Below are 24,062 nucleotides of genomic sequence, written 5' to 3'. Positions count from 1 at the left end.
GCAACCAAAATTCCGGTAGAGTAATTAAAAAATTAAAAGCGCAGCGCAATAACATTGAATACATTCATGTATTTAAGTTATAAAGTGACATTTAACCGCTTAACGACAGCCGCATGTATATGTACGTCCACAGAATGGCACGTACAGGCATATGTACGTCCCAGCCTTTCCGCGGGTCGGGGGTCCGGTGTAAACACGGCTTCCCCGTGCTTCACTGTGGCGGCTGCATCGATCGAGTGATCCCTTTTATAGGGAGACTCGATCGATGACGTCAGACCTACAGCCACACCCCCCTACAGTTGTAAACACACACTAGGTGAACCCCCTGTGGTTAACTCCCAAACTGCAACTGTCATTTTCACAATAAACAATGCAATTTAAATGCATTTTTTGCTGTGAAAATGACAATGGTCCCAAAAATGTGTCAAAATTGTCCGAAGTGTCCGCCATAATGTCGCAGTCACGAAAAAAAATCGCTGATCGCCGCCATTAGTAGTAAAAAAAGAAAATAAATAAAACTATCCCCTATTTTGTAAAAGCTATAAATTTTGCGCAAACCAATCGATAAACGCTTATTGCGATTTTTTTTACCAAAATTAGGTAGAAGAATACGTATCGGCCTAAACTGAGGAAAAAACATTTTTTATATATGTTTTTGGGGGATATTTATTATAGCAAAAAGTAAAAAAATATTGAATTTTTTTAAAAATTGTCGATCTATTTTTGTTTATAGCTCAAAAAATAAAAAACGCAGAGGTGATCAAATACCACCAAAAGAAAGCTCTATTTGTGGGGAAAAAAGGACGCCAATTTTGTTTGGGAGCCACATCGCACGACCGCGCAATTGTCTGTTAAAGCGACGCAGTGCCGAATTGTAAAAACGTCTTTGGGCATTTAGCAGCATATTGGTCGGGGGCTTAAGTGGTTAAATACTGTTTTCATATTTGGAACACCTTCTACATCTTTGTGCTTTTAGTGAATGAGAAGACTACAGAAGTAATCCAGGCTGCCTTTAGACATGCAACGTTCCCAAACATCACCGGAGAGAAGGCTGTCCGCTTCCTTGGGGGAGTCAACTATGGTCTAACCAAGTAAGGACACCAGGGCTAATTATTATTATTATACAGGATTTATATAGTGCCAACCGTTTGCGCATGACGGCGCTCTAAGCTCTTCTCGAGTGCTGCTTCCCCCAACAAAAACCGTACTAATTAAACGAAAAGCGGACGTTGAGTTTATGTGCGACAAAAATGTTATAGTCTGCACATCTAGCTTTTTGCAATCGGCTGTCGAAAAGCACCGTACTAACGATCCAAAAATCGTCAGATCGTTCGTTGGAGGAAATTTTGCTTCCAATTTTCATATTGTGTGTACGAGCCTTAAAGGGGTTGTAAAGGAACAATTTTTCCCCAGCTTCTTCGGGTTGCCAGTCTTTGGCCGCTTGATTGGCTGGCAAAAGATGATGTAACAGTTAGGGATCGACCGATATTGTTTTTCCGGTGCTGATACGATACCCATATTTTGGCCACCTCTCAGGCCAATAGCCGATATTGTCTGCCGATATTCTGTACATTTAAAAAAAAAAAAAATTTTCCTGACGCATTCATGGCAGCACACACTGGGTTGTGACTCCGCCCCCACAACCTGACAGGATTGGTTAGCTATAAATTTGAAGGGGAGACACCCGGCATTATTCTCTTTTTTTATCCTCACCTGACAGGACGTGGACGTACAGCTTGTCTCCTACCGCTATCACCCCAGCAGGTTCAGCCTCTCCTGTTTGGAAGTCCCCCTTGTACAGTCTCTAATAGAGCTTTATAGGGGGAACCCCGCTCTGGTGGTCTCAGGGGTTAATCCCGGCACAGATTCCTGGCATATGTACAAGCTTTAAATAAGCTTAAATAGGCAAGTGTGGCTCCCTCTCTACTTCCTGGGTGTTTCTTCCCCGTTTTTATGCTTTCAAATTTACCCTTACTGTTCCGTTTTTATTTCAGTACTATAGCAGTGTTGTATGCCCTTTACTGTGTCCTTATTACATTGGCTCTCTTGCTCAAATCATTTTACCTTGCCTGGGTCCTTTTCCCCCTTCAGGCAGCAGGCTCTCTGAGCCATATAGTCCTCCATAGCCCCGCCGCGTCTCCCGGGCGTACGGCGCATGCGCGCAGCATAGTGATGACGCCGGCGGTCTCCTCGCCCTCATCCAAGATGGCGCCGGGACGCGCGGGACGCTACTGCGCATGCGCGAATGCGTCATCGGCGCCGCGACGGCGGCGCCGAATTTAAAAAGGCTCAAAATTCCTTTTCCTCCCTGAAGCTGCTGCTTTGCCCAAAACACACGGGGTTTTTTGCCCAGGTACTGATTTACCTCTCCCCTTCTAGGCTCTCCTTTCTTTTTTTATTATTCCTTATTTTTAACCATCTTCTGCTCCCTTCCAGGACGCAGTATCATTCCGGGATGTTCTCGACCGTAAGATCGACCTGGAATTAAAGAAGGCTTACTCCACCTCGGGGGGCGCATGTAGACCAGCTATTGCTACGGCAGCTGTCGCCAAGGCCATTTCCGCGTGGGCAGCCAATGCTGAGAAGGTTCTCCTAGAAGGTGCTGATCGAGGGGATGTCATATCCTCCTTGCAGGAGATCAGGCTAGCCGGTGACTTTATGGCGGGGGCCTCGGTGGATATCATCCGTTCCTCGGCCAGGTCCATGTTGGCCTCAGTCATGGCCCGCAGAGCCTTATGGTTAAAACCTTGGGTCGCTGACGCGGCTTCAAAAGCAAACTGGTGCAGGATACCATATGATGGCACGAACCTGTTCGGCACAAAATTGGATTCGGCAATCTCCAAGGTCACGGGTGGAAAATCGGGGCTTATTCCCTCCGACAGAAGACCCAAGCCTCAGAAAGGTCCTACCTTCAGGCGTAATCTGCCTGAGAGGTACAGGGAGGCCAGATCCTATCGTCCCGGTAAGGAGTTCAGGAGAGAATGGAGACCTAATCGCCCACCCTTTACGAGGGGGCAGAAGCCCAAGGTCACTACTGCAGGGGAACAGCAGAAGTCTTTTTGAAGTCTTGCCTGCCCACCCAGCTCAGGTGGGCGCCAGGCTCAGCAGTTTTGCGCAAATATGGTCGAACTACATAGAAGACCCTTGGACTCTTTCTACAATAAAGCATGGCCACAGATGGAACTTTATAGGGGTATTGCCTCACGCTACCTTTCAGCCCACCAAAATACCGTCTTCCCTAGACAAAAGGAAACTGCTCATGCAATACATTTTAGAACTATTGCAGAAAAGAGCTATCGTGGAAGTTCCTTCGCACCAAAGAGGCAGGGGATTTTATTCCCCTCTCTTTCTGGTTCGAAAGAAATCAGGGGACCTTCGGCCCGTCCTGGACCTCAAGCGGCTCAACAGAAGGATTCAAATAGAGGCCTTCAAGATGGAGAGTCTCCAGTCCATCCTCCTGGCAGTAAATCTCGGGGACTGGATGCTGTCGATCGACCTGTCAGACGCCTACCTCCATGTGCCAATACACCCCGCATACCAGAAGTTCCTGCGCTTTTCCATCGGCCAACATCACTACCAATTCCGATGTCTACCATTCGGGATCTCCTCGGCTCCCAGGACGTTCACGAAGGTTATGCTTCCCCTCATAGCATTCCTCAGAGAGAGGGGGCTGCGGGTGCATCATTACCTGGACGATATCTTGCTCTTGGCTACAGATCGGGAGACTCTACTCCTCCAGCGGGAGATCCTAATCTCGACCCTCCAAAAGTTTGGCTGGTTAATCAACTGGCGAAAGAGCAGCCTTCAGCCATCACAGTCCATGGTTTACCTGGGGGCAGAATTGGACACGAAGCAGAACAGGGTACAACTGCCCTTAGAGAAGGTGAATCCCTTAGTCCAGAAAGTGCGGAATCTATTGTCCTCCAGTCTCACGTCTTCCAGAACCTGCCTCAGTATGCTGGGCTCGATGTCATCCACCATACCCATGGTACAATGGTCCCAATGGCGCATGAGAACCCTGCAGAACACCTTTCTCAGGCATTGGGACAGAGCATCAATGCACCAACCCATCAGCATCCCCAGTCATGTAAGACACTCCCTTCTGTGGTGGACTTGCCCTTCCAACCTCAGAAGATTCAGGCCCATAGCTCCTCTGGAACCGGAGATAGTAACATCCGATGTCAGCGAGAGAGGTTGGGGGGCTCACTATCTGGATCAGACAGCCCAGGGTCACTGGCACTTCCCTGCTCGGGGGACAGTCTCAAATATACTGGAGCTCCGAGCGGCATTCCAGGCCCTCTTAGCCTTTGCGCCTCTTCTACAGGGGAAGAGCGTCCTAATTCGGTTGGACAACAGGGTGGCGGTAGCCTACATCCAGAGGCAAGGCGGTACCCGAAGCCTCACTCTTCTGGAAGAAGTTCGCCCCATAATGGAGTGGTCCCAGATACATCTTCTGGACCTGAGAGCAGTCTATGTCCCAGCAGCACAGAATACGCTAGCCGACTTTCTGAGCAGAGAACTTCTATCCAACAACGAGTGGTCCTTGAACCCCCGGGTGTTCGCCGTTCTAACGGAAACCTGGGGGATTCCGGAGATAGACCTGGCAGCAACACCAGCGAATGCCAAGTGTTCGAGATTCCATTCCAGGGTACCCTTTCCAACAGCGGAGGGGACAGATTGCCTCCTTCACCCATGGGACTTCAATTTGGGGTACATCTTCCCCCCAACTCCTCTAATAGCGAGGTTTCTATCGCGACTCCGAAGGTCGTCGGCCACAGTAATCACAGTGGTACCATTCTGGCCGAGGAGACCGTGGTTTACGACGCTCCTACAGCTCAATACCCGACCTCCAATCCACCTTCCAGTTACGGCGGATCTCCTACTCCAAGGTCGGTCTCCCCATCCAGCACCAGACAGGCTCCACCTGACAGCCTGGAGGTTGAGAGGGCTAGACTAAGGGAACAAGGATGTTCCCAAGCGGTTATAACAACCTTAATGCAAGCCAGGAAATCCTCCACGAATTCCATTTATACCAGGATTTGGGAAAGATTCGCCCAGCTGGCGCAACTCAAAGGTTGGAACCCCGTCTCACCCGATCCTTACCAGATCCTGGAGTTCCTGCAAACGGGAATTGACAAGGGACTAAATTCAGGCACCCTAAAGGTACAGATCTCCGCTCTGTCCGCCAAAACTGGCACCAGGTGGGCCTTGCACCCTTTGATCATCCAGTTCATGAAGGCATGCGTAAAGATCAGACCACCCAGAAGACCGTCCTTCCCGTCCTGGGATCTTTCGGTGGTCCTCGAGGCGTTCTCCAATCCACCCTTCTTCCCACTCAACTCGATTTCTCTATGGGATCTGACCTTAAAGTTATCCTTCCTCATTGCCATTGCCTCGGCGAGGAGAGTGTCGGAGTTGCAAGCTCTCATGTCTAAAGAGCCATACCTGATTGTTCATCCCGACAGAGTGATTCTGAGACCGTCAGACCGTTTCCTGCCCAAAGTTACTTCGGCCTTCCATTACAGCCAGGACATCGTCTTACCATGCCTTTCTAACGAGAATGGCGAACCTCATGCCTTGGACATTAAATCTACACTTTCCAAATATCTGTCGGCTACTACTCATCTCAGATCAACAGACGCTCTCTTGATTATACCTCACGGGGCCAGGCGAGGCCAGGCGGCCACTTCCCGCACCATCGCCTCTTGGCTGGTCAGGGCTATTGGAAAAGCGTATTCCACTCAGCAGATGGAGATCCCGGAAGGCGTCAGGGCACACTCAACCAGGGCAGTGGCAACCTCTTGGGCAGCATATTGTGGTGTTTCTGCAGAAACTATATGCAGAGCAGCAACCTGGTCTTCCAGGCATACCTTTATCTCCCACTACAGGGTGGACGCCGCTCTCTTGGCTACGGCCGAATTTGGCAGATCTGTCATCAGGGCCAACTCTTCTGCTCTATAGGGAATAAAATACTTTTGCATTGAACCCTCCCGACTGGCGAGTTATTTCCCAGTGTGTGCTGCCATGAATGCGTCAGGAAAACGGAAAATTGTATACTTACCTTTCCGTAATTTTCCTTTCCTGACGCATTTTCATGGCAGCACACAGCTGCCCACCCTACTGTTCAATGATGATATTTACGGAGAATAATGCCGGGTGTCTCCCCTTCAAATTTATAGCTAACCAATCCTGTCAGGTTGTGGGGGCGGAGTCACAACCCAGTGTGTGCTGCCATGAAGATGCGTCAGGAAAGGAAAATTACGGAAAGGTAAGTATACAATTTTCCGTTTTTTATCACCGTTATTGTTGTGACAGGTACTCTTTATAAGACCCCAAACCCCTCCTCTGCACTTCAAAGTATTCAAATAGCCAGATTCAGAGAGACTTAGGCTGGCGTATCAGAAGATACGCCAGCCTAAGTCTGAATGTGCACCCGCGCTAATTTAAGCGTATTCTGGTAACCAGATACGCTTAAATTAGGCTCAGATACGAGCGGCGTAAGTGTCTTACATATTTGTATCCTAAAGTGTAATCTTTAGGCTGACCGATAGGTGGCGCTACCATTTTGGTCGGCGTCGAATATGTAAATCAGTAGATACGCCTATTCACGAACGTACGCCCGGCCGACGCAGTACAGATATGCCGTTTACGTAACGCATTAGCGGCCTAAAGTTATTCCATCAAATAGATGGAATAGTAATGTCAAGTATGGCCGCCGTTCCCGCGTCGAAATTCGGAAATTTTACGTTGTTTGCGTAAGTCGTCCGTGAATAGGGATTTACGTTGTTTACGTCCACGTCGAAACCAATAGGCCCGTGCGGCGGACTTAGCAATGCAATGCACACTGGGAAATGTAGGCGCACGGCGCATGCGCAGTACCAAAAAAACGTCAATCACGTTGGGTCAAGCCTAATTAACATAAAACACGCCCCCCTCAGCCTATTTTGAATTAGGCGCCCTTACGCCCGCCCGCTTTAGGCTACTCAGCCTTAACTTAGCAGGCAAGTACATTGTGAATCATGTACTTCCCTCGCTAACTAAATGCCATAAGCTACGCCGCCGCAAGTATGCGCTCGCCATCCTGAATCTAGCTTAAAGCGTCAAGAAAGATCAGCGTTTTTGAATACTTTCTATTTCTTAGAACTGGCACCTTTAAGATGCCAGTAATCCGGGAAGTGATGTCATCACATCGCTTCCGGGTTACTAGATCCGAGTCCAGAACGAAGCATTGGCTTTGTTCGGGTCTTCGACCAGCCGGTGGATGTGCCAGCTGGTTGCACGGGCCTCTCGGTGGGACGGGAGAGCCAAGGCGAGCGACGGAAGGCGGGGGGGATCCCCATCTCGTCATCACAGGTCGCAGCAGTGTGACTAGGGGCTTTTTTTTTTCTTTATTTGATCTCCTGTAAATATAAAAGATACATTTATGCAGCTAAATACTTGCAGTGTAAGTACTTGAATTTGTTTGTTAGGTGATGTGCACTGACATCTAGTGGCCACAATGAAAACTGACAACAAATAATTTTAATGACACCTTTTACAAAAGACAGGTATTTGCACCCACTTCCATCCACACAGTCTGCGGGTAGACTGCAGGCATGTGCCGTAGGGAACCGGGCAGTGAAGCCGGAGTGCTTCACTTCCTGGTTCCCTCACCAATGATGGCGGTGGGAGCAGCAGAGTGACGAGTGATCGCTCGTCCTCTGCTGCGGACGACGCTGGACTCCAAGACAGGTAAGTGTCCTAATATTAACAGTCAGCAGCTGCAGTATTTGTAGCTGCTGGCTTTTAATATTTTTTTTTTCTGCGCACATCCGCTTTGAGACATGACACTAGAAACTGAATTTGTTGGAAGAATTCTATTATAATTAAAGCCTATGTTTAGTGAAAACTTAGAGAAAAAAAATCAGCACAGGGAATGGTACTTTAATGAGACATGTCCCTTGTGCTGATACCGCCCTTTCTAGTTAAAACCTGATATTCCCCCCCCCCCCCCGCACACCCACAGCAGTAATCTGCAAACGGCCACCTTCCCCGGACGGTCGGTTGGCTGGCGGCAAACCCCCCCCCCCCCCGTGGGTCAGTTAGTCAGCCACTGGCGGTCGTTCGCTCTGTCGGTCACCCAGCCCCGCACTTACCCCATCTAGGTTGCAGGCGGGGTGCCAGATCCCATTGCATCTCCTCTACATCACGGTGGCTTTTGACATGCATCTCTTCTCTCCTCCTCCTAGATGTCCAATAGGATCACCTTTCCTTTCAGCCAATCGGGTAAATGGCCTCAGAACCCGCTTCCCGATTGACCAGGAGGAGGATCAGTGTGACAATAGCGATCATTCATTTGCTATTGTTACACAACTGGGTGGGCTCTGCGCCCCGAGCCCACCCTTTTTTGAAGCCTATTAGAGCCTTTTTGCTCTAATCGTGTGCTTCAAACCACCCCCCCCATTGGAATCCATGCGTCTTGCACCCTGCATGTAGATTAGGGGGCTGGACGCATGGATGGGGGGGGGGGGCGGCGCATGGATGGGCTGCCACTGCTTCCATCAATGAAAAGCGTTCCATGAATGGAGGACAGGCAGAAGAATGAAGGGTTTCCCCTCCTCCATTCTCTTGACGAGTGCCTATGACATGTTAAGTGACTGTATTACCCCCCAGAGCACCAAAAGATTAGAGCTGTGGTAAACTCTGATGTATTTTAAAAATGATAGACTGCTAACTACAATATATATGAGTGATTTACACTTTACGTTACACCTCTTGCAAGATAAAAAGCTATCCTCTGCCTAACGCCTTCATAAACTATGTGGTGTCTGTCATGCATTTTTTTTATTGCAGCACAGCTTACACGTGGAGAGCATAGACGACTCTCAATGCCTCATTATAGCTGAGCTTTTCTTGTTGTGATTCAGATATACTCATCTGTGACATGCAGGGAGAAAATGCAAGCTTTCCGAAATGGATCCCAATGGAGGCTAGGAGACAACACACATATAGGCTTTTTTACAAAAAGATTTGTAAATTAATAATGTTGATGAATGTGGCCTCAGCCAGTGTCGCTCCAGCCACGCCCCCTGACATGTTTCGTCCCACTCACTGACGCTCGTTCACAGAGGTGAGGGGGACGAAACATGTCAGGGGGACGTGCACCAATAGTGATCTCATTTTGTAATTGCCTATTTCTTTCAATCTGAAGGTCACAAGAACAACTTTTAAAAACAGCCTATTCCCTTTTTTTAAGTGTTGGCTTAGCAATGGCTATGACTGATTGTGATGGTCATGCAGACTCTGGGTGCCTAATACTGACTGATATACATTTGATCCAGTATCCAGGTCAACGATCTGTCCATTGAGAACAGTGAGGTGGAGCTGAAGAGTGATGAGGCAGTGGACATCGCGATCAAAAATGTTAGCGCAACTTTTAAAGGAGTTCTCCATTATGGATATGGGGCCTGGTTGTAAGTGTTTATGTTGTATATTAAAATAACCATGCACATGTTATTATTTTATTATCACATAGTGTGATATGATATACTTGGTTGAAAAATAAACTATGCCTTACTCTGTTGTTCACCACTGAGGCTTTGCTAACAAGACAGGGTTGCAGTGCAGAACCATAGCTCCCAACTGTCCCTGATTTCGAGGGACTGTCTATCATTCGGAACAGAGTCCCTTTTTCCTCCTCAATTGTCCCTCATTTTTTGTCTGATTTATATAGTCCATAGCTCCCAAGTGTCTCTAATTTCAAGGGACCGTCCCTCATTCAGAACAAAGTTCCTCTATCCCTTCTCAATTGTCCCTCTGTCCTCTTCCCACGGTGTGCCTCTGTCCTCTTCCCACGGTGTCCCTCTGTCCTCTTCCCACAGTGTCCCTCTGTCCTCTTCCCACAGTGTCCCTCTGTCCTCTTCCCACGGCGTCCCTCTGTCCTCTTCCCACGGCGTCCCTCTGTCCTCTTCCCACAGTGTCCCTCTGTCCTCTTTCCACAGTGTCCCTCTGTCCTCTTTCCACAGTGTCCCTCTGTCCTCTTCCCATGGTGTCCCTCTGGCCTCTTTCCACAGTGTCCCTCTGTCCTCTTTCCACAGTGTCCCTCTGTCCTCTTCCCACAGTGTTTCTCTGTCCTCTTCCCACGGTGTCCCTCTGTCCTCTTCCCACTGTTTCCCTCTGTCTTCTTCCCATAGTGTCCCTCTGTCTTCTTCCCACAGTGTCCCTCTGTCCTCTTCCCACGGCATCCCTCTCTGTCCTCCTCCTACGGCGTCCCTCTTTTCCTCCCATGGTGTCCCTCTGTCTTCTTCCCACGGCGTCCCTCTGTCTTCTTCCCACGGCGTCCCTCTGTCTTCTTCCCACAGCGTCCCTCTGTCTTCTTCCCACGGTGTCCCTCTGTCTTCTTCCCACGGTGTCCCTCTGTCTTCTTCCCACGGTGTCCCTCTGTCTTCTTCCCACGGTGTCCCTCTGTCTTCTTCCCACGGCGTCCCTCTGTCTTCTTCCCACGGCGTCCCTCTGTCTTCTTGCCACGGCGTCCCTCTGTCTTCTTGCCACGGTGTCCCTCTGTCTTCTTGCCACGGTGTTCCTCTGTCTTCTTCCCACGGCGTCCCATGAAGATGACAGGGCGGGTCTTAAAAAGGAAGGGGTGTGGCCTTGTCAGGAAGGGGTAAGTCATATTTAAATTAGTCAGGCCTATGATAAGAACAAAACCTAAAAACACCACTGCAGAACATTTTGAATCAGTTTTTTTAGTAGAGCTTCTATGAGAGCATTTTCATATGAATTTAAAAGTGACTATGTTGCCTCGGTGAAAAAAATGAAACATGGGCAGCCAGTAAAAGAAACAGAACCCGTCTGACAGGTGTAGACAGAAATGTACGGCTGTGTCAAACAGCATGTCCCCCACCACGTATTATGGTCCCTTCTACTGATCACCACCGTACTACAGCCAGTAGTGTATTTAAGTTTTGTGCTGCCTTAGGCCTGACTAAACTCGTGCACCCCTAATTTAAATATGACCCACCCCTTCCCATCAAGGCCACACCCCTTTCTGTTTAAGATCCGCCCTGACATTTTCGAGTGGGAAGACTAGTTCTTAGGGCCTGGGGGGGGGGGGGGTAATGGATTCCCTTAATTTACATGGATTTCCTCTCACTTCCTGTTTGGCTATGGGGCAGGAAGTGAAGGGAAATCTCTGCAATGGGACAGGGATGATAAAAAATAAACTGACAGGGGCTATAACCCTCCCTTACTCTATCCAAAATGAAAAAAACAAGTGTTGCCTATAGTTCTACTTTAAGCACAAATTTCTGATAATTTTATGGAGAGGACTAAGAAGATATAACCATTCTAATGGTGCAGCAGAAAACATATAGGACATTGAGGAAGGTTTGTGGTCCAGGATGATAGGACAGTCAAAATTAGAAGCAGCTTGCGTTACACTAACAGTGTAGCAGAAGCCGGCGGGGACTCTTTCCGTGCTGCACCCCCTGCAAAGTGCTGCCCTAGGCCTGGGCCTTGTTGGCCTAGGCCAGGATACAGCATTAACTACAGCACACAATAGTTATGTGTGGGTCAGTGGGAGGAATCACAGCACACAGCAGGGGACATGCTATCCAACACACCTGAAATGATTAGATAGCAGCAGGAGCCATAACTCACACTGCATAGCTATCATACATAGCTTCCCAGCATACACGTCTCGCCCCACACCCTAGATATACACCGTGCATGTCATTTGCTGCCATTGTACAATGAGGTGGAAGGCTTGAGTAGCAGCGACAAAAGGACTGTTAACAAAAGACAAGCAAATTATTGGCTTGGGCCGCAAATGGCCGCCCTAGGCCATGGTCCAGGTAGCCCAAAGTAAAATCTAGTCCTGTCCTTACCTCTTGCTCCCTTGACAAGTGTACCATTTTGGAATTTGTATCACTTTTTGTCTCAGGGACAGCAGTCACCAGGATAAATAAAGTGGGTGGGCCAGATTCACATAGAGTTACGCCGGCGTATCAGTAGATACGCCGACGTAACTCCGAATCTAAGCCCGTCGTATGTTTAAGTGTATTCTCAAACTGACATACACGTAAACATGCCTAAGATACCACGGCCAGCGCCGTCGTATCTTAGGGTGCAATATTTACGCTGACCGCTAGGTGGCGCTTCCATTGCGGTCGGCGTAGAATATGCAAATGAGTCGTTACGCCGATTCACGAACGTACGCTTGCCCGTCGTAGTAAATTTACGTCGTTTCCGTAAGAGATACGCGGCGTAAAGATAAACATGCCCCCTAGGTGGCGTATCCATGTTAAAACGGGGGTTCTCCCTAAAACATTTTTTTTTTCTAGCATCTTATTCAGCATAGTAGCGTGAGCTACAGTATGCCTTTATATTTTTTTTTGGCGCCGTACTCACTCTGTAATCGCGTTTTAAAGTTTCCGGGGAATGGGCGTTCCTATTCAGAGGGCTCGTGATTGACGGCCGGCTATGGCGCGTCACGCTTCACGGAAATAGCCGAAATAGGTGTTTGCTCTTCACGGCGCCTGCGCAGTCAGCTCCGATGTCTGTGCGCAGGCGCCGTATAGCGCCGGGAAGAGCCGAGACCTACTCCGGCTATCTTCGGGGAGTGTGACGTGCCATAGCCGGCCGTCAATCATCTTGCCTCTGGATAGGAACGCCCATCTTCACTATAGGATTACACAGTGAGTACGGGGCAAAAAAAAAAAAATAAAGGCTTACTGTAGCTCGCGCTACTATGCTGAATTTAATGCTATAATGTTGTTACTGAGGGTGAACCACCGCTTTAAGTATGGCCGTCGTTCCCCCGTTGCAATTTGAAAATTTTACGTCGTTTGCGTAAGTCGTCCGTGAATGCCGCTGGACGCCATTTACGTTAACGTCGAAACCAATGACGTCCTTGCGACGTCATTTACCGCAATGCATGTCGGGAAATTTTAGGGACGGCGCATGCGCAGTACGATCGGCGTGGGAACGCGCCTAATTTAAATGATCCACGCCCCCTACCCGGATCATTTGAATTAGGCGGGTGGAATTTACACTACGCCGCCGCAACTTTCCAGGCAAGTGCTTTGTGAATCAAGCACTTGCCCGTAAAACTTGCGGCGGCTTAACGTAAATGCGATACGTTACGCCGCCGCAGATGTACCTGAATCTGGCCCGGTGGATCTACTGAGCAAGGAGGCAAGGAAGTAATTAAAATTTGAAAGGCTTCTGAATCTTCTATTTTCTCTCCCCAAAAAATTATAATTTTATTTTTCAAGGAAAATGATACTGAATGGGCTATGAATGTTTTATATGTGATTTAATTGTTTCTGTTATGCGATCTGTATTTAACCACTTCCAGACCTGCGCACGACGATGTACGTCCTCTTTTTAAAGATGGGTATCTCGGTAACGGCAGCAGCTGCTGCCACAACCGAGGTATCCATCTTTAGTGTGAGCGGTCCTGTACACGATAACGGCGGTCTTTGCGGCGGATTCGCCGCAAGATCGCCGTTATCGGTGGCGGGAGAGGGCCCCCCCCCTCCCGCCGCTCTCCTGCGCCCTCCGCCGGAGCCGTCGGTAGCGGCGGAGGAGATCGGGTGCGCTCGGCTGCTGACAGGGGACACGACTGAAGGAAAAATCTCCTTCGGCCGTCCCCATAGCTCTGCTGGGCGGAAGTGACGTCAAAACGTCAGTCCCGCCCAGCCTCTTAAAGAAACATTTTTTTTTTTGTCATTTGAAAAATTAGTCTAAATATGAGATGTGAGGTCTTTTTGACCCCAGATCTCATATTTAAGAGGACCTGTCATGCTTTTTTCTATTACAGGGGATGTTTACATTCCTTGTAATAGAAATAAAAGTAATCATTTTTTTATTTTTTTAAATTTCAGTGTAAAAAATAATAAAATCAATAAAAATAAATAAGAAAACAAAAATTTTTTTTTTTAAAGCGCCCCGTCCCGACGAGCTTGTGCGCAGAAGCGAATGCATACGCGAGTAGCGCCTGCATATGAAAAAGGTGTTCAAATCACACAAGTGAGGTATCGCCGCGATCGTTAGAGTGAGAGCAATAATTCTAGCCCTAGATCTACTCTGTAGCTCAAAAAATGCAACCTATAGAATTTTTTAAACGTCGCCTATTGAGATTTTTAAGGGTAAAAGTTTGACGCCATGCCACGAGCGGGCGCATTTTTTAAGCGTGACATGTTGGGTATCATTTTACTCGGCGGCGTAACATTATCTTTCACAATATATAAAAAAATTGGGCCAAATTTATTGTTGTCTTATTTTTTAATTCAAAAAAGTGAATTTTTTCCAAAAAAAGTGCGCTTGTAAGACCGCTGCGCAAATACAGTGTGACAAAAAGTATTGCAATGACCACTATTTTATTCTCTAGGGTGTTAGAAAAAAATATATATAATGTTTGGGGGTTTTAAGTAATTTTCTAGCAGAAAAAAATGTTTTAGTCTTGCAAACACCAAATCTGAAAAACACCTAAGGTCTGGAAGTGGTTAATGTAAGACTTTCACTCTTGATGTTTCAGGCTTATATTAAAGAAAAGATATCAAACTAAAATAAATATGTCTTTACCATTGTAGTGTAAATGTTCAACAGTCTATTGATTTTGAAATCTATACCTCAACTGATCTGCAAGTGAACACCAAACTAGGTGAGTGGATATGTGTACAAATACCTGTGTTTATGTTAATAATTTGCCAACTGTCACTCAAAACGGAAGGGGAAGAGGGTAAGGAGGAAGAGGGGGGTGGGTATAAATGTTCTTTCATGTAGATTTCCATGTACGGTATTCTGTGTTAAATGAATATAGCAGACCTAAGCTGCTAGAATCATTTTTTTAACCACTTAAGCCCCAGACCATTTTGCAGCTAAATGCCCAGGCCAGGTTTTGCGATTCGGCACTGCGTCGCTTTAACAGACAATTGCGCGGTTGTGCGACGTGGCTCCCAAACAAAATTGGCGTCCTTTTTTCCCCACAAATAGAGCTTTCTTTTGGTGGTATTTGATCACCTCTGCGGTTTTTATTTTTTTGTGCTATAAACAAAAATAGAGCGACAATTTTGAAAAAAATTCAATATTTTTTACTTTTTGCTATAATAAATATCCCCCAAAAACATATATAACATTTTTTTTTTCCCTCAGTTTAGGCCGATACGTATTCTTCTACCTATTTTTGGTTAAAAAAATCGCAATAAGCGTTTATCGCTTGGTTTGCGCAAAATTTATAGCGTTTACAAAATAGGGGATAGTTTTATTGCATTTTTATAAAATTTTTTTTTTTTTTACTACTATTGGCGGCAATCAGCGATTTTTTTTCGTGACTGCGACATTATGGCGGACACTTTGGACAATTTTGACACATTTTTGGGACCATTGTCATTTTTACAGCAAAAAAGGCATTTAAATTGCATTCTTTATTGTGAAAATGACAGTTGCATTTTGGGAGTTAACCACAGGGGGCGCTGTAGGAGTTAGGGTTCACCTAGTGTGTGTTTACAACAGTAGGGGGGTGTGGCTGTAGGACTGACGTCATCGATCGAGTCTCCCTTATAAAAAGGATCACTCGATCGATACGCCGCCACAGTGAAGCACGGGGAAGCCGTGTTTACATACGGCTCTCCCCGTTCTTCAGCCTCGACGGATCGGCTATAAACGAATAGCCGCGCCGTCGTCCCGGATCGCTCCCCGAGGGAATCTGCCCGCCGCACGCAGCGGGGGGGGGGTCCCGATCGGAACCCCCCACCGGCTAGAAGGCGGGGACGTATATATACGCCCATCTGCCTGTCCGTGCCATTTTGCGGACGTATATAGTCGTGCGGCGGGCGTTAAGGGGTTAAACCAGGGTTCCATGGAACTTTAGGGTTCATCCAGAGGTTGCTAGGGGTTCCTTGAGTAATCTGTAATTTCTGCCTCTCAGATAAATTCCCACTGACACCGGTGATCTTTTTAGCTATCTGTAACAATCTACTCATTTGCTATAGGTAATATTTCTACCATACGTATATTTGTAATGCATTATGATATACTAATTAAAAAAACAAAAACAAAGTGACAAGTTTCTTTTGTTGCAGTTCTGGTTCACTTATGCCGCGTACACACAATCGGACATTCCAACATCAAAACCGTGGATTTTTTTCCGACAGATTGTTCGCTCAAACTTGACACACGGTCACACAAATGTTGGAAATTCCAAACGTCAAGAACGCGGCGACGTACAACACTACGATGAGCCGAGAAAAATTAAGTTCAATGATTCCGAGCATGCGTTTGGCTACAGACGATTGGAATTTCCGACAAGAACTTTTGGTGTCGGAAAAATTGAGAACCAGCTCTCAAACATTTGTTGTCGGAAATTCCGACAGCAAATGTCCGATGGAGCATACACACGGTCAGATTTTCCAACAACAAGCTCACATCGAACATTTGTTGTCGGAAATTCCGACCGTGTGTATGAGGGCCACATTAATGTATACTTTATGTAATAACAATAAGTAAGAAAATACTGCGCTAAATAAAAATAAAATGAATATAAAAAACAAGCAGCAGCTCAAAAGTGAAATACACACATATACAAAGTAAAAAATTGAACAGAGCTGCGCAAAAATAAAAGGCAAAAAATATGGTGTATGAAAATTTGATTGATTCTAAACACCATGGGGCAGATCCACAAAGAAATTACGCCGGCGTATCTATTGATACGCCGGCGTAATTTCAAAATTCCTGCGTCGTATCTTTGTTTTGAATCCTCAAAACAAGATGCAACGGCATCTGGGTTAGATCTGACAGGCGTACGTCTTAGTGCGCCGTCGGATCTAAGATGCAATTTTTCAGGCGGCCGCTAGGTGGCGTTCCCGTCGTAATCCGCGTCGAGTATGCAAATGAGCTATTTCCGACGATCCACGAACGTACGCGCGGCCGTCGCATTCTTTTACGTCGTTTCCGTGCGGCTTTTTCCGGCGTATAGTTAAAGCTGCTATACTGAGGCGTACTCAATGTTAAGTATGGCCGTTGTTCCCGCGTCTCATTTTGAAAATTTTACGTCATTTGCGTAAGTTGTCCGTGAATGGGGCTGGACGCCATTTACGTTCACGTCAAAACCAATGACGTCCTTGCGACGTCATTTAGCGCAATGAACGGAGGGAAATTTTAGGGATGGCGCATGCGCAGTTCGTGCGGCACGGGGACGCGCTTCATTTAAATGAAACACGCCCCCCCACCCGCCGCATTTGAATTCCGCGCCCTTACGCTGCAAGAGATACACTACGCCGCCGTAACTTATGGCGTGAATTCATTGAGGATTCAAACCAAAGCCAAGTAAGTTACGGCGGCGTAGCGTATCTTAGATACGCTGCGCCGGTGAAGATCTTTGTGGATCTGCCCCCATGTATGTGCACCTCCACCACATAAAATGCACGCTTACTGGAAGGGAAGCGGTATGGGCTTGCAGCTATTAACTCAGCCAGGGCCTTTTTCCAGGAGGTAGTAAACCAGGAACTAAAAGACGCTTGATAGGGTAGGTATAAGCACACAGCAGGTCTCCAGGGAGACTCGATCATTCAATAATCATGGATGTAGACCAGGCATTACCCAGAAATAGAAAGAAGCTCACCATAGTGTAAATCGTAACTTAAAAATGTATTAAGACTAAATAAAGTGAAAGATAAAACATCAAGATTTAAAATCTGGCCAGCTTGCAAGAACCCATCCACTCGGATTCACAACGCGATGATGTCAGCAAGCCACTCCTCCCGACATGCGTTTCGTCATAATCTGACGTTGTCAGGATGACGTCAGATTGTGACGAAACACGCGTCGGGAGGAGTGGCGTGCTGACGTCATCACGTTGTGAATCCGAGTGGATTGGTGTTCGCAAGCCGGCCGGATTTTAAATCTTGATGTTTTATCTTTCATTTCCTGTAAGTGTAACCTTTTAGTCTTAATACATTTTTAACATACATTATATAATAGGTGGTATATAATAAATGGTTTGGGAGTTCTTTCTGTGTGGTCACCGCGTGGTACCCAAAGAACCTGCCATGGGGTACCTACACTGGCAACAGTATTGTGTCCATACCCTAATAATAAATTATATGAAAGAAAGAAATAATGATAAGGATGTTTAATGTGTTTTGTGTCTCATCATTGTACAGGCTGTGGGAAAAATCATGTTGCCGCTGACACATCTGACTGTTACCTGTCGTTTCATAAACTGGATTTATACCTCCATGGAAACAAGCAGTAAGATATTTCTAATAACTGTATAGAGCGTTTAGTCATAAGGAGGCATCAGGCTTCCTCATACCTCCTTACCACTGATAGATTAGCTCCCAGCTGATCCAGGAACTGTGATACATGCCTAAGAAGTGGCTTGTGCATCACGAAACATGTTATTTCGCATTTTGTGTTATTTAGTGCCTCTCAATAAAGTAAATAGTGCTTTTAAAACTTCTTTTACTACTACAAGAATTGTGTACACCTCTGAAGGTGAGAAGCTCATCAAAGGCTCCACTACAGAATTCATGAGTGTTGGTTCGGCTCGTTGCACTCGGCAAATGAGTTATCAGGGGAAATGATTCAGTCCACTCTTGGCTAGGGCAACTTTTCTTGTTTATTAACCACTTCATTACCCGGCTATGGTAATATGACGTCCGCAGGAGGGATCTCCCATTCTGGGCGGGCGTCAGATGACGTCCTGGGCTTCCCGGTCGTCTAGGGGGCGCGCGCGCCTCCGCGTTGCTCGGGACCCTGGCGCGTGTGCCCGGGGGCCGCGATGTCCGCCAGGCCTCCGCGATTGCTCATGAACACAGCGGGACCATGGATCTGTGTGTGTAAACACACAGACCCACTTCCTGTCAGGTGAGAGGAGACTGTGTGTTCCTAGTACAGAGGAACACCGATCGGTCTCCTCCTCTTGTGAGTTCCCACCCCCTACAGTTAGAATCACTCCCTAGGAAACATTAACCCCTCGATCGCCCCCTAGTCAGTGCATTTTTATCGCACTAATCACTGTAAAAAAATGTAATGGTCCCAAATATGTTTCAAAAGTGTCTGATATGTCCGTCGCAATGTCACAGTCACAAAGAAAATCTCAGATCGCCGCCATTACTAGTAAAAAAAAAAAAATGCCATAAATCTATCCTGTATTTTATAGACGCTATAACTTTTGGGCAAACCAATCAATATACACTTATTGTGATTTTGTTTTACAAAAAATATGTAGTATACATATCGGCCTAAACTGAGGAAAAATTGTATTTTATTTTTTTAAATTTGAATATCCTGCTGCTGGAGTCCCGCGATCGGTCCCCGGAGCTGAAGAACAGGGAGAGCTGTGTGTAAACACAGCTTCCCCGTTCTTCACTGTGGCGCCGTCATTGATCGTGTGTTCCCTGATATAGGGAAACACAATCAATGACATCACACCTACAGCCACACCCCCCTATAGTTAGAAACACAGATAAGGTCACACTTAACCACTTCAGCGCTTCTTGTGGTTAACTCCCAAACTGCAATTGTCATTTTCACAGTAAACAATGCATTTTTAATGCATTTTTTGCTGTGAAAATGACAATAGTCCCAAAAATGTGTAAAAATTGTCCAAAGTGTCCGCCATAATGTCGCAGTCACGAAAAAAAATGCTGATCGCCGCCATTAGTAGTAAAAAAAAAAAAAAATAATAAAAATGCAATAAAACTATCCCCTATTTTGTAAACTCTATAAATTTTGCGCAAACCAATCGATAAACGCTTATTGCGATTTTTTTTTACCAAAAATAGGTAGAAGAATACGTATCGGCCTAAACTGAGGAAAAAAAATAAAATGTTATATGTTTTTGGGGGATATTTATTATAGCAAAAAGTAAAAAAATATTAATTTTTTTCAAAATTGTCGCTCTATTTTTGTTTATAGCGCAAAAACTAAAAACCGTAGAGGTGATCAAATACCACCAAAAGAAAGCTCTATTTGTGGGGAAAAAAGGACGCCAATTTTGTTTGGGAGTCACGTCGCACAACCGCGCAATTGTCAGTTAAAGCGACGCAGTGCAGAATCGCAAAAAGTGCTCTGGTCTTTAACCAGAAATATGGTCCGGGGCTGAAGTGGTTAAAAAAAAAAATGTTTTAAAATTGTCTTTTTTTTAGTCCTGACCATATTAAAGAAAGAAAATATGCACAAGGCCATTATACAGAACCTTCAAGTGAATTTACTATGCATAACATATACTATATACAGTGCCTTGAAAAAGTATTCACACCCCTTGAAATTTTACACATGTTACATGTCATGTTACAACCAAAAAACATAAATATATTTTATTGGCATTTTATGTGATAGACCAACACAAAGTGGCACATAATTGTGAAGTGGAAGGAAAATGATAAATGGTTTTCCAATAGTCCACCTTTCACTGCAATTACAGCTCAAAGTCTTTTTGGGTATGTCTCTCCCAGCTTTCCACATTTATAGAAAACTATTTATCGTTTTACTTTCACTTCACAATTTTGTGCCACTTTGTGTTGGTCTATCATATAAAATGCCAATAAAATACATTTACCGTATTTATTGGCGTATACCGCGCACTTTTTTGTCCTGAAAATCAGGGGAAAATCGTGGGTGCGCGGTATACGCCGATACCCGCTTTCCCGCACCGAGTTTTGAATACTGCGCCGACATATACCGAGCGCAGTACACTCAGGTATAGTCGGGCAGTCTCGGCTCCTTCCGCACTCACGTCCTGGACGTACAGGACGTCAGTGCGGGTAGCCGAGCATTGCCGACAATACATGAGTGTACTGCGCTCTGTATATGTCGGCGCAGTATTCAAACTCGGCGCGGGATACGAGCGGGGAGGACGCGAGGATGCCGCAGAAGGACGCCGGACCCGCCGAAGAGGACACCGGACCCGCCGCAGAAGGACACCCGAAGCCGCAGAAGGACACCCGAAGCCGCAGAAGGATGCCGGACACGCCGAAGAGGACACCCGAAGCCGCAGAAGGACGCCGGACCCGACGAGGCCGCCGATGGACGCCGTGCAAGACACCAAAACTGTAAGTACAAAAAAAACTTTTTTCCACAGGATTGGGGGCCACTTTAGGGGTGCGCGGTATACGCGGGAGCACGTTATACCGCGATAAATACGGTATGTTGTTTGGTTGTAACATGACAAAATGGGGAAAATGTCAAGGGGTATGAATACTTTTTCCATTCACTGCATATAGTGAATATTAATCTAATTTTACACAATAATAAATAGTAGCCTTTTGACAATACATAATGCTTGTTTTATTTCCTACAGACCTGGATGGCTGAAACAGCTTTTTACCGACTTTATTTCATTCTCACTAAAACTTGTTCTTAAAAGTCAGGTGAGATCAAGTTCTCTAGTATTTTCTATGTTGGAACATAATATGGAGGTGTTTTTTTCAATAAAGCATTGCTAAAAAAGCAGAGATTACATACAAAGTTCTTTAACCCATGACAGCCAATCTGTTTTTAGTTTGAGCAATGAAAGTGGTTATCACGGATTATTGCTTTTTTTTTTTTTAAATCAGATCCTTTTTTTTTTTATATGATTTTTGCTTTTAGTTATTTTATTAACCCCTTCCAGTCCAGCAGTGGTATCCCTTTAAATGAGTCTAGCGGGGGACTTCCAATGGGTCTTTATGCCTGTGGGATGGGACAGATTTCCCAATCACATGACCACTGTGATAGGCGATGACAGTGGTCACATGATCAAGAGCCTGTCCCCCAGTTTCCCATCATAGCTAGAGACTAAGAAATATCAATGACAGCTAAGTCCCTGTCCTGAGAACACACAGTGCGTGTCTCATCACAGAAACTTTGTATATGTGTGATGTGTGGGTGTTAAAGTCCACTCTCCTTGCCGCTGCACATATGTGTTACATGGGTGCAGGGCCGTTTGAAGGAATTTGGGGGCCCCAAGCAAGAAGCGGGGGACGGGGTGTTGCTAAATTTTAAGTAGAGAAGCGAGCGGGGGGGGGGGGGCAGTGGGCGTGTGTTATGTAAATTTAATGTGACCCTACGTAAATGACGCTTTTTTTTTTTTTTGCGCCGTCCGTGAAAGTATCCCAGTGTGCATGCTCCAAATTAACCTGCAAGAAGCCAATGCTTTCGACGTGAATGTAAATGACGCCCAGCCCTATTCGCGAACGACTTACGCAAACAACATAAAATTTTCAAAATTCAATGCGGGAACGATGTCCATACTTAACATTGGTACGCCGCATCTACGCCTCATATAGCAGCGGTAACTTTACGCCGGGAAAAGCCTAACGTAAACAGCGTATCTGTACTGCATCGGCCGGGCGTACGTTCGTGAATTCGCGTATCTAGCTGATTTACATATTTCTAGGCGTAAATCAGCGTACACGCCCCTAGCGGCCAGCGTAAATATGCAGTAAGATACGACGGCGAAAGAGACTTATGCCGGTCGGATCTAATACAAATCTATGCGTAACTGATTCTAAGAATCAGGCGCATAGATACGACGGCTCGGACTCAGAGTTACGACGGCGTATCTGGAGATACGCCGGCGTAACTCGTACGTGAATCCGGGCCTGTATCGCTATTTTCTCGTCGTGATTCTAGGCAGTGTTTTCCTGCCGAGAAACCCAAGAGTGTGTATACTTACCTGTCGCCGTGGAAAGCCGCGCATGCTCGAAATGACTTTGACGCATGCGCGGTAGCTTCCTAGGCATTGGTAGGGTACGCAATGACGTCAATGCGTTCTTGCCTTCCAAAAGAACCACGGTTCTTTTAAAAGGAGTGTCTGTACACTCGGGCGGCAAGAGAAACAACGTATTTTTCCTGACGAGATTCTGTCCCGTGGCTTCAGACTGGGATGCCAATAAAGTTCATGTGTGTGTAAAGGAAGGTGTCCCAATACTTTTGGTAATATAGTGTATGTGTGCATTGTACAGTAATCTGGTAACTGGAGACTTTGTACAACCTATACGTAATAACCTCTATATTATCCTTTGTCTGCTCTTTTCAGATTTGTAAAGAAATTAATTATGTGGCCAATTTTCTGGCTGACTTTATTCAGGACAGAGCAAGTAAGTTGTACTGAATAGAAAATGCTGTTCCAATTGTAGATCAATTCACTAATAGCTCATCTATTATATGAAACTGCAATCAATTCAAACTGGAGGCTAACAGTAATGGAAATCTATCCGCCTTATTCAACAAAAGAAGTATGGCGCAAATAGCCACAACTACAATATCTCACAAAAGTGAGTACACCCCTAAGTGAAAATGTCCAAATTGGGCCCAAAGTGTCAATATTTTGTGTGGCCACCATTATTTTCCAGCACTGCCTTAACCCTCTTGGGCATGGAGGTCATCAGAGCTTCACAGGTTGCCACTGGAGTCCTCTTCCCCTCCTCCATGATGACATCACAGAGCTGGTGGATATTAGAGACCTTGCGCTCCTCCAACTTCTGTTTGAGGAGGCCCCACAGATGCTCAATAGGGTTTAGGTCTGGAGACATGCTTGGCCAGTCCATCACCTTTACCCTCAGCTTCTTTAGCAAGGCAGTGGTCATCTTGGGGGTGTGTTTGGGGTTGTTATGTTGGAATACTGCCCTGCGGTCCAGTCTCTGAAGGGACGGGATCATGCTCTGCTTCAGTATGTCACAGCACATGTTGGCATTCATGGTTCCCTCAATGAACTGTAGCTCCCCAGTGCCGGCAGCACTCATGCAGCCCCAGACCATGACACTCCCACCACCATGCTTGACTGTAGGCAAGACACACTTGTCTTTGTACTCTTCACCTGGTTGCCGCCACACCTGCTTGACACCATCTGAACCAAATAATTTTATCTTGGTCTCATCAGACCACAGGACATGGTTCCAGTAATCCATGTTCTTAGTCTGCTTGTCTTCAGAAAACTGTTTGTGGGCTTTCTTGTGAATCATCTTTAGTAGGGGCTTTCTTTTGGGATGACAGCCATGCAGACCAATTTGATGCAGTGTGCAGCATATGGTCTGAGCACTTACAGGCTGACCCCCCCCCCCCAATGCTGGCAGCACTCATATATCTATTTCCCA

General features: G+C 46.2%; 1 protein-coding gene across 1 annotated transcript in view; it reads left to right on the top strand.

Annotated features, from left to right (window-relative positions):
• The window catches only part of LOC120917699 (cholesteryl ester transfer protein), a 54,825-nt gene that overhangs the window by 2,984 nt on the left and 27,779 nt on the right, over nt 1–24,062 (top strand). The window contains exons 2-7 of the mRNA XM_040329169.1: nt 977–1,091; nt 9,321–9,452; nt 14,574–14,644; nt 18,144–18,231; nt 21,287–21,356; nt 23,006–23,066. Of these exons, the coding sequence (XP_040185103.1) occupies nt 977–1,091; nt 9,321–9,452; nt 14,574–14,644; nt 18,144–18,231; nt 21,287–21,356; nt 23,006–23,066 (537 nt within the window). The remainder of the gene's footprint in view (nt 1–976; nt 1,092–9,320; nt 9,453–14,573; nt 14,645–18,143; nt 18,232–21,286; nt 21,357–23,005; nt 23,067–24,062) is intronic.

The sequence above is a fragment of the Rana temporaria genome, chromosome 11 (assembly GCF_905171775.1).
Source record: "Rana temporaria chromosome 11, aRanTem1.1, whole genome shotgun sequence".
NCBI classification, from domain to species: Eukaryota; Metazoa; Chordata; class Amphibia; order Anura; family Ranidae; genus Rana; species Rana temporaria.
The sequence above is the reverse complement of the archived record's forward strand: the minus strand, read 5'-3'. Positions and strand labels throughout refer to the sequence as shown.